A 15516-nucleotide genomic window follows, 5' to 3' on the forward strand; every position below is an offset into this window, starting at 1 on the left:
CCACAGCCCAGTGCCGAATGCGGTGATTTTTCCACTGAGATCTCATAGCGGGAAGATATTCTGCAACCCTTTACATCACAGAGATTTTATACCTTCCCTGCTTCACACCAGGGACAATTCTGTATGCAGCACCCAATTAAGAAACTTATATATGTTTGGAACCACACTTTATATATATATATATATATATATAGCGTGAGACAGGGCTGCCGTTAATCAGCAATGATTGCATCAGGTGAGTTGGCGTGGTGAGGCCCTATGTAAGGCATCTCTAAGCTGCTAGTAGGTTGATGACCCCTCTTGACAAAGGTGCTGTGGGCACCGAAACGGCCGTCGAGGATCTAAATGAGGACTGCTAAGTGATGAGTATTCGCCTGTTGGGTGTCATTTAACTATTCTGTATATTGATCATTGAGATGTCCTGTTTTGGACAATAAATCTGCATATTTGAAAATCATGATATGGACTGGTGCTGGTCTTCTCTGTCTACCTGCAGGGATGTATTGACTATTGATTTTGGACCTGGCACAGTCATCCAATAATTTCTTCAACGTGTTGTGCGATCATTTCTATGGTCTATATATATATATAGAGAGAGAGAGGGGGCGTGATGTACTACGGGGAAAATGCGGCAAAACCCCTGTTTTAATGCATTTTCCTATGTACAATTACCCAGCTGCACCGATTTCGCCAGCCAGGGATTCGCCACCCAAAGGGTGGCGATACCCTATAGAAGCCTATGGGCTTCTTTTCACCGCCTCGCTGCAACCCCGCCGTCTCGCCGACCCCCCCCCCCCCCCTTTCCCCCTCCCTTGGGCTTACCTTCTTGCAGGTCCTCCTGGACCCCGGAAGGTAAGCCCTTCCTCCCCCTAGCAACGCAGCTGGACGTCCTTCAGGCTGCAGGGCGGGAGGAGGAGGCATCGGGGAAAGCCTGCTTAGCTGTCCCCGGCATGAAGGCAGTTCAGGCGGCAGGGAGGAGACGGAGACCCGCACACCACAGTACAGGTATCGCAGGGGGGCTCCATTACCGCACCGCGATGCCAGACGCATATGTTAGTACATTTGCGCTAGCATCTCGGCGGGCGGGCGGGCAGCGATGTATATTATTATGCAGAGAGAGAATATACAATCCACCTCTAAGATACATCATGGAAATATTTGAATCTTTGGGGAGAGCAGCACTTTGCGCTGTTTCCTATGGTGCATACACTCCAGGCACTAGGCCCCAGAGACTGCTGGGAGCTGCAACCTCCAACATCATGTGATATTGCACCTGTGCACACTGCAGCTATGTTCTTTACTATATAGAGCCACAGCTGGGGCTGCCACACCATTGCTACACCATTGCTACACCACTGTAAACCACTGCTGTTTCTGTAGCAAATCCACTGTATTCCTGCATTAACCTGTACATGCTGATACCAATAAACCCAGCATCCTAGTTAATGACTCAATGGGCGGTATTCAATGAGGCTGATTCGCCAGGTTTTTATGGCGATTTTGTGCTGTAAGGCGAATTTCTGACTAAAACGGTGAATCACCCTATTCAATGACCAGATGGCGAATACATTTCAAGGTTTTTTTCGCCATGATTCACCGAGTAGCAATCGCTATCTTTTTATGGTGAAGTGGAATGTGAACTTTTAAAATAAAGTGTTTTGTTTTTTACAATTGGTGTCAAAAAATCTGGAATTTTATTCTGAGGAGGGGCATGCTATTTTTATTCATGTGCTGTAAGCACATGAATATATATTTAATTAAAAAATATATATATATATATATTTTTTACACAGAGCAGCCAGCAGGGGGCCGGAGCCGAGCCGCTCATTAGATATTCATATATTCACTTCACCCGATCATGAACATATTCATGATCGGGTGTAGTGAATATACGCGGTCCCCTGCTGGCACCCCCGGGGGGCAGCCTGTGCTGCCTGGCACCCGGGGAGCCCACCTCCCCCCCACAAACGTTCTGGGGCAGGCAGGGAGACTTCCATCTCCCTGCCTGCCACCGTCCTCAGGCTCCCTGCGGCGTTCGCCGCAGGAGCTCAAATTCGCCGATCAGGGGCAGCAAGCCCCTGACTCGTTGAATACCGGAGCCGGCGAGGCTCCGGAACGCGGCGACCAGTGGCGAATGTGCAGCGAATCCTAAACAGGATTCGCTGCACGTCGCCGGTATTCACATTGAATACCGCCCAATGTGCGATCTAACAGTCACTGGGCAGGTTCCTCATTCTGCCTCGGCTGCCAGATGATCCTATAAAAGTTCACCTTCCACTTCACCATAAAAAGATAGCGATTGCTACTCGGTGAATCATGGCGAAAAAACCTTGAAATGTATTCGCCATCTGGTCATTGAATAGGGTGATTCACCGTTTTAGTCAAAAATTCGCCTTACAGCACAAAATCGCCATAAAAACCTGGCGAATCAGCCTCATTGAATACCGCCCTAAATGTGCGGCCGGGTGCAGCGTGCCCCTGCTAAGACAAGGGACTGTTGCGCCCCCCGACTCACCACATTATGCCACCTGAAAGGTCCTCAATGACTCCCCTGCTGAAATCAACATCAGTATAATAGACAATAAAGACAAACCAAAATAAAATGAAGCGTTCCATAGAAAAACGTTATTGTGTTTATTTACTCTTAGGTGTATAAATGTAAACTTTAGAATGTATTTAACTTAGAATTCTTTGCAGATTAATACTGTGATATTACATAACAATTAGTGAAAATAATTAAATTATATTCACAGAATATACATTCACGTGCATTCGAATGATGGGTTTAGGACAGTGGTATAGACACTGTGCCGTTAGCCCTGCTCCTGCTCCTTGTGAATACGCCGGCGTCTGCCACGTCCTCTGCGTGTTCCTCCGTCTTCTTTTCCTTTAAGCTATTGATGAATCGCAGGGTGATCTCATCCCATTCTTCAGGGAGCAGCATAAGCAGGAACCCGATGCAGATGATAATGGTGGCCCCCAGTCTGACCACGCTGAAAATCACTTCATGCTTAAGCAGGTCGATCGCTGCGAAAAATAAAAGACGCAAAACACAATCTTAATTTATGATGTATGGTTTCTAGTATAAGAGGAGCGTTCCCATTACTGGGGAAGACATAACTCAAATGTCACATTGGGCCTTATTCTAGTTCACGCTTTTTGACAAAATCCTTCTAAAGGTACCCATAGACGGTCCGTTCCCGGACCGTCCGTTTTGTACTATGCGATGCGCGCTCCCGCGCATCAAATAGTACGGTACAAAAAGTATGTGCTGCACATACTTTTTGTACTAGCTAAACATCGTATCGGATCGCTTTGCATGCACTAGGCATGCACTAGGCATGCGATCCGATACGATGCATGCTAATTAAGACCCAAACGTATCCGTTTAACGGACCGTGTATGGGCCCCTTTAGATGGACAAAACCATGTGCACTGCAGGTGGGGTAGATGTAACTTGTGCAGAGAGAATTAGATTTGGGTGGGGTTTTACTTCAAAGTGAGATCTATATTGCAGTGTAAAAATAAAGCAGTCAGTATTTACCCTGCACAGAAACAAAAAAACTCACCCAAATCTAATTCTCACTGCACATTTTACATCTGCCCCCTGCAGTGCAAATGGGGGTTTATTCTAGTTCATTCTGTCTGACAAAATCCTTCTTAGATGGACAAAACCATGTGCACTGCAGGGGGACAGATGTAACATGTGCAGAGAGAATTAGATTTGGGTGAGTTTTTTTGTTTCTGTGCAGGGAAAATACTGACTGCATGATTTTACACTGCAATATAGATCTCACTTTGAAGAAAAACCCCACCCAAATCTAATTCTCTCTGCACAAGTTACATCTACCCCACCTGCAGTGCACATGGTTCTGTCCATCTAAGAAGGATTTTGTCAGAAAGAGTGAACTAGAATAAAGCCCATTGTGTCAGGACAGGACAGGATGGGACCATTGTGCCAGGTATTTCTATCAGCTTACTAATAATGATGATCATTTTTGATTGGCTCTTTACATATAGGGCCTAATTCACGTTGACTCGGCCCGCAGAGAATTTGCTGTAGGGACCGATGGTGTGGCTCTATGCATGCGTATTGCCAAAAAACACGCATGTGCAGGGCACGCTTTTGGCGACTATCACAGTTGCCGGGGCGTTTGCACAGAGGGGGGTGAACGGGGCTGGTAGAGGGCTAGCCTATTGGGGTGCCCACAAAAATGGCGGGTGCACCCAGAAAACACTGGGTGCCCCCATGCGAATGCAGGCAGGTCGAAGCCTGCGTAGGGCGGGCAGTTGACGTCCATGCCCTCGCTGTTCTTGGCCATTTAGGAGCCAAACAGAAGTCAGTTTAAACATGGGAGACATACAGGAATTGGGCCTAGCACACACAGGGGGAGGCAGAAGTGTCGGAAGGTTCAAGGACTGAGACGCCCAATGTCATCGTTCATAGGGGTGAATTTACTGAGACGGGATATTGCCCATAGCAACCAATTAGATTCTACTTATTTAATTAGCACCTTCTAGGAGATAATAGATTGAGTCTGATTGGTTGCTATGGGAAACATTTCATCTTCAATAGAACTCCCATCTTGCATGTCTAAACTGTGGCCCTCCAGCTGTTGTGAAACTACACGTCCCATCATGCCTTGACATAGTTTTAGCTTTTAGCATAATAACAAAACTGTTGCAAGGCATGATGGGACTTGTAGTTTCACAACAGTTGGAGGGCCATAGTTTGGACATGCCTGCCACATAGACACTGAAATACAGATTGGGTTGTGTATATTAACGCAGGATCACATTTTGGGCCAGCCCTATGGCAGGCTTGTATCGACCTTCCAACCCTGTCGACCTTAGATTGGCTGGAAGTCAGAAAAACATTAAGGAGTTGCAGTAGTGTTAGTTCTATCACCCTGCACCTTTCAAAACCATGGGCAGTTCTTCTTTCCTTATCAAGTGTCTTGTGGTTTAATGAAAAATACAGTTTGGGGATCCTATTCCAAGTTCATATCTGGTTACCACTGCTGATACCCAGGATGCATTCAGTTTGGTACTAAGATTATTGGAAATCCCTGTTTGCTGTTGTTCCATTTTAATAAAGTCGTTTTATTGGACGGAACCATCCTTATAGCGCAAGTGGGACTATTCTCTTGTTTCTAGTTCTTCTTTCCTGTTTAGGGTGTAGTTTTTTTTTTACTTTGGTGCTTCTAGCACAGTTCAGTCTTTATCTCAGCACAGAGATACAGACTAGAGGGTGCTAGAAGCATCGCAGCAGTAAGCGACACCCCAGGCAGGAATGAGGAAATACACATGATTTTGAAAGGTGCGGGTGGTAGAATGAACACCAGTGCATTGTGATAATGTTCAAATATCATATTGTAGTTTTTTTCCTAAAATACTGCTCACTTCTGGCATAAATAATGACCGTAAGGGGACAACAGTAACGTGCATGTACCACAACTGTGGCGGATTACATGGGATTCACCAGACACTGATTTAGCACTTACCGGCATTACCTGGAACACTGAGAACTGTGCCAATCGAAATGAGGATTGGATAGGTCAGGACTACACCAACATTTACCAGTATGTTGAATACTGCAAAAAAATAAATAAAAGGAAAACTATCATTTTGTGAATAACTAAATGAAAATAACATTGTAGCATTTGGATCTGTAACAGTCTACATTATATTAAACCAAATATGTAATGAACAGTACAATAACACCAAGGCTTCTGCAAATAATACTGTCAGACCCAAAGCTTAGGCAGCAGCAAAGACTATTTTTAGAAGACAATGAAGGAAAATGCCCAAGAGAAAAGAAAACAACACATCAACAATAAGATTGCTTATAACGAAATCACTTTCAAAGTTCCGTTATACTTAAGGTTAAGTGCACCTGTCTCTAGCCAGAGTAACACAGATTATTTTGTGAACACACATATAGCCTAAAGGCCCCCATACACTAGCCGATTTTGGTCAGATTTCAGCCAGATCAGTCGGATCTGGCCGAAATCGGACCAAAATCGGCTAGTTTTGATGTCCCCTCAGATCCGATGCGCGGTCCCGTGCGCATCGGATCTGCGTCGGGTGGTCGGACCTGCTGCACGTCCGACCACCCGACTTGGGACCTAGTGGGGCGGCGAGGCGGTAGAGGGAGCAGGGGGGGCTGGGGACGCTGCGGGGGACACAGGCGGCATAGAGCCGTGCAGGGGGAGCCGGCGGGAGCTGTCAGTATTGAATAAAAAAAAAAAGCCCATACAATGCATGGGCGGCCTGTGATTGGCTGAGCGCTCTCTCAGCCAGTCAGCAATTGGCTGAGAGAGCGCTCAGCCAATCACAGGCTGCCCATTCATTGTATAGGCTTTTTTTTTCTAGCACTGACAGCTCCCGCCGGCTCCCCCTGCCCGGCTCTATGCCACCTGTGTCCCCCGCAGCGTCCCCAGCAGCGGGGGACACAGACGCTGTCCCCGCAGCGTTACCAGCAGCGGGGGACACAGACGCTGTCCCCGCAGCGTTACCAGCAGCGGGGGACACAGACGCTGTCCCCGCAGCGTCCCCAGCAGCGGGGGACACAGACGCTGTCCCCGCAGCGTTACCACCAGCGGGGGACACAGACGCTGTCCCTGCAGCGTCCCCAGCCCCCCTGCTCCCACCTCTGTAGCCCCCCCCCCCTGCTCCCCGGGTTTTTTACATGTGATAAATCGAGACGATTTATCACATGTAAAAAATGGCACATCAAGTGCCAATCTAATCAAGCTCCCCCGGGGAGCAGCCGGGGAAGCTCAGGGGGAAGTCGGGGGCGACTTGTCCTAAGGACAAGTCGCCCTAGTGTATGGGGGCCTTAACATGTCACAAGAAAGCAGTGACCTCATTCCTTATTGATGTGACTAAATCCTAGATAACTGACAATGTGGTCTCTCCTGAATATTGGATCAGCAACAAGATGGCTGACAGGAAGTGCTTCAGTGATGTCACTGACTCTCTACTCATCGATAGCAGGGTCAGATCAACCAATAGGCTGGGCCTTGAGGGGGCACTGTGTCAGTGCAGTAGATGGTGTGGAGTGGCCGAGGGGATCCAGGTCTCTTCAGATTCCATGCGGATGGCATAAAATCTGCAAAAACAGCCTCCTAAAATGGCCACCGCCTTCAAGAAGACATATGCTAAAACTCCTACTAGACCTCTAGTGTCTGTCAGGGGAAGGCAGCGTACGTAGAAGTGCAGATTCTGGGAGAGAGCTGGTGTAACTCATTTCCCTCTGCAGCCTACTAATCACCTTACATTACAAGCGGCATTAGGAAGCACCAGCCGGGGTAGTGTAGCCTGCACTTCGCTACTGACCCATACTCCTCAGAAACCCAAAACTACTAACACAAACTAGAATCTAAATTTAGATATCAGGAAAAGTATCAGTAACGGAATGAGGACATTCCCTATTCCTACTTACTTAACCAGAGGCCGGCCATGCCGCACAGGTACCCCCATGGCAGGGCTGAGAAGGACGACCAGTGCTCCACTTTGGTGAAATATAGAATAATTGGTGTACAGGAGATGAAGATTAAATTGAAAAAACCTAAAGTAGAAAAAAAATGTGCCGCTTCACCAAAGTTTGCCGTTCCAAGAAACATCTTAAACAAAACCTGTGAATACAAATACAGTCATTTGCTACAAGACGCAACAACACAACCTATTGTACAGACTTACAGATGGAGCCTTCTTCAGCTAGCCTTCTCTAGTGAGCCGTGGCTCAACAAGGTTTATTATCATCTATTGTTCTCAGCTGCAATACAATACATAGAACAATACAGTAGAGGATTAGCAGAGGATTAAGTCCGACAGCTCTGGCTCACTTAATCCTATTAAAGGGTTAGATGAGGATGGCTCTGTCTGTATAATCAGAATATATAACACATACAGGACATATAACTACATGTAAGTACAGACACAAACAGACAGTGAGCACATATTGGGCTCGATTCAGGTCCCGATGGATAGTATGTCGTAAAGTACCAATGGGCGTTACATTGCACATGCGTTGGGCCCATTGATGATGTCAAGTGATTGACAGTCTTCAGCTGCTTGGGGATGGGTAGGGATGGTGAGGACCTCCATTTCCAAAACCAGAGGAGTCTTGGGGGAGTGTAGGCGCCAGGATCTCTGTCTTCTGGCAACGATTACCCAGCCTCTTGGTAGGAGTTGTGGCGACCGGTGCGAATGAGACCGCGATGACACAACCGTCTGATGGTGTCATAGGTGATCCAAAGTGTCCTTAGCACTGGATCAATTATTATTATTATTATTATTACATTAGATGCCCGCTGCTGCATTACAGTATCAGTGCATCGCTGCTGCTTCCAAGTACGCAGCAGTGATGCACCCACCAACCATCTCTGCATCAGGCGCATTGTTAGCAACAGACAACTCAGGACATAACAACATTACACCACTACGAAACACAGAGGAAGAAAAGGTTAGCGCCAGTGGTGGTCCTTGACCATTTTCAGCCACACGCCCAAGCCAAGTGGCACTTAATCCAGCCCTGCCAATCAGGGTGCATATGGCCATTGCACTCTAGCCATGTCAGTATATGTTTAGCCAATCTGGTGAAATATGGAGCAACGCTAATATAATACAGTGTTTGTAGAACAGGAGTCAATGGCGTGGCAGACATGGCTTGACTCTCAGGATGATTTTAAGTAGCCCACGTGAGGTTCAGAAGCTGAGGCGAATCTACCCCCCTTCAGGATAGCAATCGCAGTGGTGCCGGTCGTGGTGGGGGAGGTGGTGATTCCTGTGGCATAAGTCTAGAAGCTGGGGTAACAAAGGTAGAGTTCACAGGGGGTGAAATCGCCTGCATTCAGGAGTGGAACTGGCCAACATCTCGAACAGGTGCACAGCTGCAGACAACCTCTTGTTATTCTCCCACTATAAGAGAACGCACCCACCAATACTCCGGCAGCACCTTTTCTTAAAAAGGCACAATGACCTCTTCAGCTGAGTGACTTCACCAGACTCTACAGCAGCTGATTCTGGCTCACAGCAGCGTCACACAATGTTTTTTTGCCTGACAGCAGCCAAGGAGAGCGTGCCATAAGAACAACCACTTTATTTGGTAAGTGACAGGTGGATAAACTACCACTGAAAGGAGGGGGGGGTGAAGCAAACAAAAGAACATACAGACCAAATTTGGTGGAGGGGTGACACTATAAGGAACATATGGGGCAGCACTGTTAAGTAATTATGGGGGATTGTGGCATTATGAGGTACATATGGGGGATGTGTGGCATAAGGAACATATGGGGGTGGCATAAGGAACATACAGTAGGGGGCACTATGTTACATATGGGGGAATTTTTGTCATTATAAGGAACTTATGGGGGGGGCACTATTAGGGATGGCCATCGGAGCAGACGCCATCGATGGTTGCCATCAATGGCATTTCTGCACCCAGCCATCGATAGCGGCAAACTATTTGATGGATAACCATCAATAGTTTTAGCTATCGATGGTCATCCATTATATTTCAGTGAATGGCCCGTGAGCCAATCAGAACACGGGGGTGGGACTTCCGGGTGTCGGGGAGCGGAGCTATGCCCCGTGTCCCGGCACCTTGAAAAAAAACAACGGAAACATCGCTTCTCCTTTGCCATCGATGTAGGGAAACCATCTGGTACTCCCACATCGATGGCAAAAGTATTTGACATCGGCCACAAACCATCAATGATTTTAAATCATCGATGGTCGATGGCCATTCCTAGGCACTATAGGTAACAAGGGGCACTACTACTGTGTAACGTAATGTGTATGGGGACACTATTGAGTGGTGAAACATGTATAGGGGAAACTACGATGGTGAAACATGTATGGGCGGCCAATACTATGGGCGGTATTCAATGAGCCTGATTCGCCATGTTTTTATGGCGAATTTGTGCTGTTTGGCGAATTTTTGACAAAAATGGTGAATCACCCTATTCAATGACCACATGGCGAATACATTTGAAGGTTTTTTTCGCCATGATTCACCGAGTAGCAATCGCTATCTTTTTATGGAGAAGTGGAATGTGAACTTTTAAAATAAAGTGTTTTGTTTTTTACATTTGGTGTAAAAAAATCAGGAATTTTATTCTGAGGAGGGGCATGCTACTTTTATTCATGTGCTGTAAGCACATGAATATATATTTAATTTAAAAAAAAAATTTTTTTTTTTTTTTTTTTTACACAGCAGCCAGCAGGGGGCGCCGGAGCCGAGCCGCTCATTACATATTCATATATTCACTGCACTCAATCGTTACGATCGGGTATAGTGAATATACACTCCCCTGCTGGCACCCCCGGGGGGCAGCCTGTGCTGCCTGGCACCCGGGGAGCCCACCTGCCCCCCACAAACGTTCAGGGGCAGGCAGAGAGACTTCCATCTCTCTGCCTGGCACCCTCCTCAGGCTCCCTGCGGCATTCGCCGCAGGAGCTCATATTCGCCTGTCAGGGGCAGCGAGCCCCTGACACGTTGAATACCGGAGCCTGCTGGCTCCGGAACGTGGCGAATGTGCAGCGAATCCTAAAAAGGATTCGCTGCACCTCGCAGGTATTCACATTGAATACCGCCCTATATGGTGATATGTGTATGGAAGGACACTATTGTGTGGTGAGAGGGACACCACTGTGTGGTGAAACATGAATGGACACTACTGTGTGGTGATATATGTATAGGGGGACACTACTTTGTGGTCACGCTACTTTACCACGAGACCAGACCCTTTTTTCTTTCAATGTTATGGGTGGGGGCACCTGTCCATTAGATACACCCCTGCTCAGAAGATTTGCCCAACTAAAACCGAAATGCAGTGTAAGTTCTAAACTTAAATTTAGGCTAAATATCTTCATTTATTCAATGACAGCAAACAATAACAGTTGCAGCTCTTTGATCTCACTGCTCACTACTTCCCTCACTGAACAGCTGTGTGGTTGGAAAAGTGAGTCAGTTTGGAATGACAGTTGGTGGCAGTGTTTGCGGCTTCCCTATTTGAATTTTGAACTGTGCTGCTGCGACAACACCCCCCAAGCCCCCCCCACCCAGAGCCTCCCCTGCAATTGGCTGTTCTTTGCTATATGCTATTCTAAATCTCTCGTTACTTGCTACCTGCATAACCAAGCTGTCAATAAAGAAAATACACATTGGGTATTAAGGGTAGTTGTGAGAACATTGCTATTTAGATGACACTTTGTTTTACCTTATATAATGCTGAAGCAGAGGCAGACCCCACCGCAAGAGCCACTCCAATGATCGAGTCACCATGGAAACCGTCTGCATACGCCATCATGACAATCCCTGTGATTGCCATTATTGTAGCAACTATCTGTGCCAAAATAAAAAGAAGTGAACACATCTTTACTGCCTCTCATGGGAAATGTGCTGCATCGCGTAACATGCTGGTATACAATGGAATTAATGGCGCACAATAAGCTAATCACCAGTACCATCATATTCATTGAAACGGATAAAGACACAAAGCTTCTCTATGAGAAGTCGCGCTTCTACTAAAATGTGTGCCAGTCAGATCCCCTAGGCAATAGCTGGGTGGCACAGTGACTAGTATGTCATAACTATTCTGCCAGTGTCAATGTCATGTACTAAGTTTTGCGTCAATATTGCTGTTTTATGAGTGACCCTTGATCTCAGCAATAAAATGTGTAAGGAGCTTTTTTCAGTTGCATGTAATGTCCTTGGCAAAGTATGAAGTGATAGAGGGGAATTCAATTGTTTACATGTCAAGCTAATTAATGGGCACCTAACAATGCAATGGGCGAGAATGCCATGGGTGCACACTTTTTGTTAGTGGCCTCCTGGGGTGGCGAGCAGAAATGTGAGAAGAGTCTGTGACTTTAGGTGTGGCCACCCAGCTTAATCCAATCATTTTGAGCAAGCGTGATAATTAATAGGCACCTAAAAAAATCGGTAAATCGGGATGCAGTCACAATCCCGGTGGTCGGAATCCCGGCGGTCAAAATCCCGACCGCTGAAATCCCGGCACTTTGTCCCTCTGTGGGTGTCCACGACACACATAGAGGGAGAATAAATTAATGTGCCAAGCGTAGCAAGGCACTTGGCCCGCTGCGTGGAGGGCGCAGCCAGCCCGCAAGGGGGGGGGGATCCATGTCACCCCCTTGTCGGGATTTCGGAGGTCGGGATTCCGGTGTCGGGATTTGGACCGCTGGGATTACATACCAATCCCAGTAAATCTAGGAAATTGGGATGCAAATGAATTCCATACCTAGTGGACAGGCAAGAACAGTATGAGCATACAGTAGAATGCCATGGGAGATGATTGGCTAAATCTTTCAGCCAATGGAACTGTTTCTCAATGACCATATCCAGCCACAACCTCAGTCTGGGGCTCGTTTCTCTTCACTATAACACATACAGTAGTTGCATGACGTAGATCACTCTAATCTGGCGGTACTTGTGTATTTTGGCGGCGCCCCCGATCTCCATCGCGCAATGCGATTTTTGCCCCCTATTCGATGAAAGATTGTATAAGCACCCTAATGGGTGCTCACAATGTTAAATGCACCCCCACGCCACCCACCCACTATAAACGTGAACCCGAAGCGTGGCGAGCGCAGCGAGCACGTGAGGGGCGGGGGTACGCGTCCTCCGACCTTTTCATACCCCCACTATCCACGTCGGCGTGGAGCTGAGAATATAAAGTGTGGCGAGCGCAGCGAGCCACCGAGCCCGAAGCGTGGCGAGCGCAGCGAGGGGACGCGGATACCTTCACAGGTATATGCGTCCCCTCACGGGCTTCACAGGTGTCCGTGTCCCCTCGCGGGGTTCGCCACGCTTCGGGCGTTTATAGTGGGGGGGCGGCGTGGGGGTGCATTTAACATTGTAAGCACCCATTAGGGTGCTTATACAATGTTTAATCGCATTGCATCGCATTGTATGCCATATACAATGGCATACAATTTTTAAATTGTATGCCATTGTACAATATCGCTCGATATCGACTCGCATCGCATACCATCGTATGCCTTATGGCATGCGATGCGATGGGCGCCGCCAAAATACACAAGTACCAATCTGGCTCCTGCAGAACACGCTGCTCACTGGCAGAAACTACCCAAATGACCCTGATCAAAAGTTCACATACCCCAGTTCTTAATACCGTGTATTGCCCCCTTTAACACCAATGACAGCTTGAAGTCTTTTGTGTTAGTTGTGGATGAGGCTCTTTATTATCTCAGATGGTAAAGCTGCCCATTCTTCTTGGCAAAAAGCCGCCAGTTCCTGTAAATTCTTGGGCTGTCCTGCATGAACTGCACGTTAGAGATCTCCCCAGAGAAGCTCAATGATATTGAGGTCAGGAGACTGAGATGGCCACTCCAGAACCTTCACTTTATTCTGCTGTAGCCAATGACAGGTCGACTCGGCCTTGTGGTTTGGATCATTGTCATGTTGGAACGTCCAAGTACGTCCCATGCGCAGCTTCCGGGCTGATGAGTGCAAATTTTCCCCCAGTATTTTCTGATAACATGCTGCATTCACCTTGCCATCAATTTTGACCAAGTTTCCAGCGCCTTTGTAGCTCACACATCATCAGCGATCCACCTCCATGTTTCACAGTAGGAATGGTGTACCTTTCCACATAGGCCTTGACTCGTTTATGGTTGTGGCCAAAAAGTTCAATTTTGGTCTCATCACTCCAAATGACTTTGTTCCAGAAGTTTTGAAGCTTGTCTCTGTGGTGTTTGGAGTATTGTTAGCGGGATGCTTTGCGGCATTTTCGTAGTAATGGTTTTCTTCTGGCGACTCGACCATGCAGCCCATTTTTCTTCAAATGCCTCCTTATTGTGCATCTTGAAACAACCACACCACTTTTTTTCAGTCAGAGTTTCTTTGCATCCCAAACAATTTTCCTGGCAGTTGTGGCTGAAATTTTTGTTGGTCTACCTGAACGTGATTTGGTTTCCACAGAATCCACTTCCTCATTTTCCACTTCTTAATTACAGTTTGAACACGGCTGATTGGCATTCTCAATTGGTTGGATATCTTTTTATATCACTTTCCTGTTTTATACAGTTCAATTACCTTTTCCCGCAGATGCTTTGACAATTATTTTGCTTTCCCCATGACTCAGAATCCAAAACCGACAGTGCAGCACTGGATGAAAGATGCAAGGGTGTTTCAGGAGACCATAAACTCACTGACCTTTTACACACACACACACACACACACACACACTGATTACAAGCAAACAGATCACAGGTGAGGATGGTTACCTTTAGTAGCCATTCAAATCCGTTTGTGTCAACTTGTGTGCATGATATCAAGCCAAAATCTCCAGGGTATGTAATCTTTTGATCAGGGTAATTTGGGTTGTTTCTGTTGTCATTATGACTTAAAAAGAGTAAACCGTTGTTTGACAATAAATGGCTTCACCCAACCACTAACCATGAGTGAAAGAAAATGTTGTGAGTTATCATTCATATTCTCTGACAAATGGCCAGAAAATCACAAATACTGCTAGGGTATGTAAACTTATGAGCACAATTGTAAATTTGTGTGTTTGATCTAGAAAGATTGCATGTAACATAGTGATGCCTAGCATGTTCAATTTCAACCAAATGATTATTCATAAATGTCGTCCCCGCTCCTGGCATGAGTCTTGTACAGTGGGTCAAGACTACTCAAAATATCACCAGAGCATCCAGTTGCTGTGGCAACCTCAGCAGTCCCCACAGGTAGTCAAGGCTGCAATCCCAACCCCCAGCACTGCTGAACTTGAAGTAGGGGGTCTTATAAGCAGTCAGGGGTTATAAAGTATATGTGTAATAATCTCCTTACTATCAGTTCCTGTTCTATAGGTCTTAAGTTCATTTGTTTTTGTAAGGGAATATTTTAAATATAGAAAGGTGCTTTATATAATAATACCCCTCTTACACCCAAATCCGGAATTTGCACAGTTTACACTGCAGTGCCTACCCGCTGTGTAAACGGGGGTGGCTCTTGGAGATGACATCATCTCCAAGCGCCAGGACCACCAATCAATCTGCCGGGACCACCCATCGTCACGCTAGGGGCAAGCCCAGTGCCAAGGTAAGCTGCTGGGCTGCTCCCGTGCATTCCCTCTCCCAGCCCCCGTCCGTGAGGTAAATGGATGCCGCACACAGACATCCATTCACCTCCTCCCTGCCTCTGCCGCTGTCTGCAGAGTACAGCAGACAGCAGCGGAAGCTGTGTGCAACCCCGAGGACACATATTAATTACACAGGTTCTGTGGCTGGCTTTCACCTGGTTTTAAACTGCCACACTTCAAGACTCCATTTCACCTGGTTTTAAACTGCCACAGAACCTGTGTAATTAATATGCGTCCCGAATTAAGGGGATGAGTTGGTCACCCTAACCGCCGCCTAACCTCCATGTTGACCGCAGGATGCTGCGGTCCGGAGGTTGGGCTCCCCCCATTGCCGTAAACGGGAGCCGGTTTGGATGACCCGGCGTACCTGTTTTCACTGCCC

At 47.0% G+C, this 15516-nt stretch overlaps 1 protein-coding gene across 8 annotated transcripts in view; it reads right to left on the reverse strand.

The window, feature by feature from the left end:
- Positions 1-2620: 2620 nt before the first annotated feature.
- SLC35F4 (solute carrier family 35 member F4) overlaps positions 2621-15516 on the reverse strand; it is a 125261-nt gene continuing 112365 nt past the window's right edge. For all 8 annotated transcript variants that reach the window (XM_083167261.1, XM_083167260.1, XM_083167264.1 and 5 more), the window contains 4 exons: positions 11229-11354; positions 7448-7640; positions 5505-5594; positions 2621-3027 (listed from right to left, as the gene is read on the reverse strand). In XM_083167261.1, coding sequence (XP_083023387.1) covers positions 2786-3027; positions 5505-5594; positions 7448-7640; positions 11229-11354 — 651 coding nt within the window. In that variant the 3' untranslated portion in view covers positions 2621-2785. The remainder of the gene's footprint in view (positions 3028-5504; positions 5595-7447; positions 7641-11228; positions 11355-15516) is intronic.

This window comes from Crinia signifera, chromosome 12, assembly GCF_055691185.1.
Source record: "Crinia signifera chromosome 12, ASM5569118v1, whole genome shotgun sequence".
Classification (NCBI taxonomy): domain Eukaryota; kingdom Metazoa; phylum Chordata; class Amphibia; order Anura; family Myobatrachidae; genus Crinia; species Crinia signifera.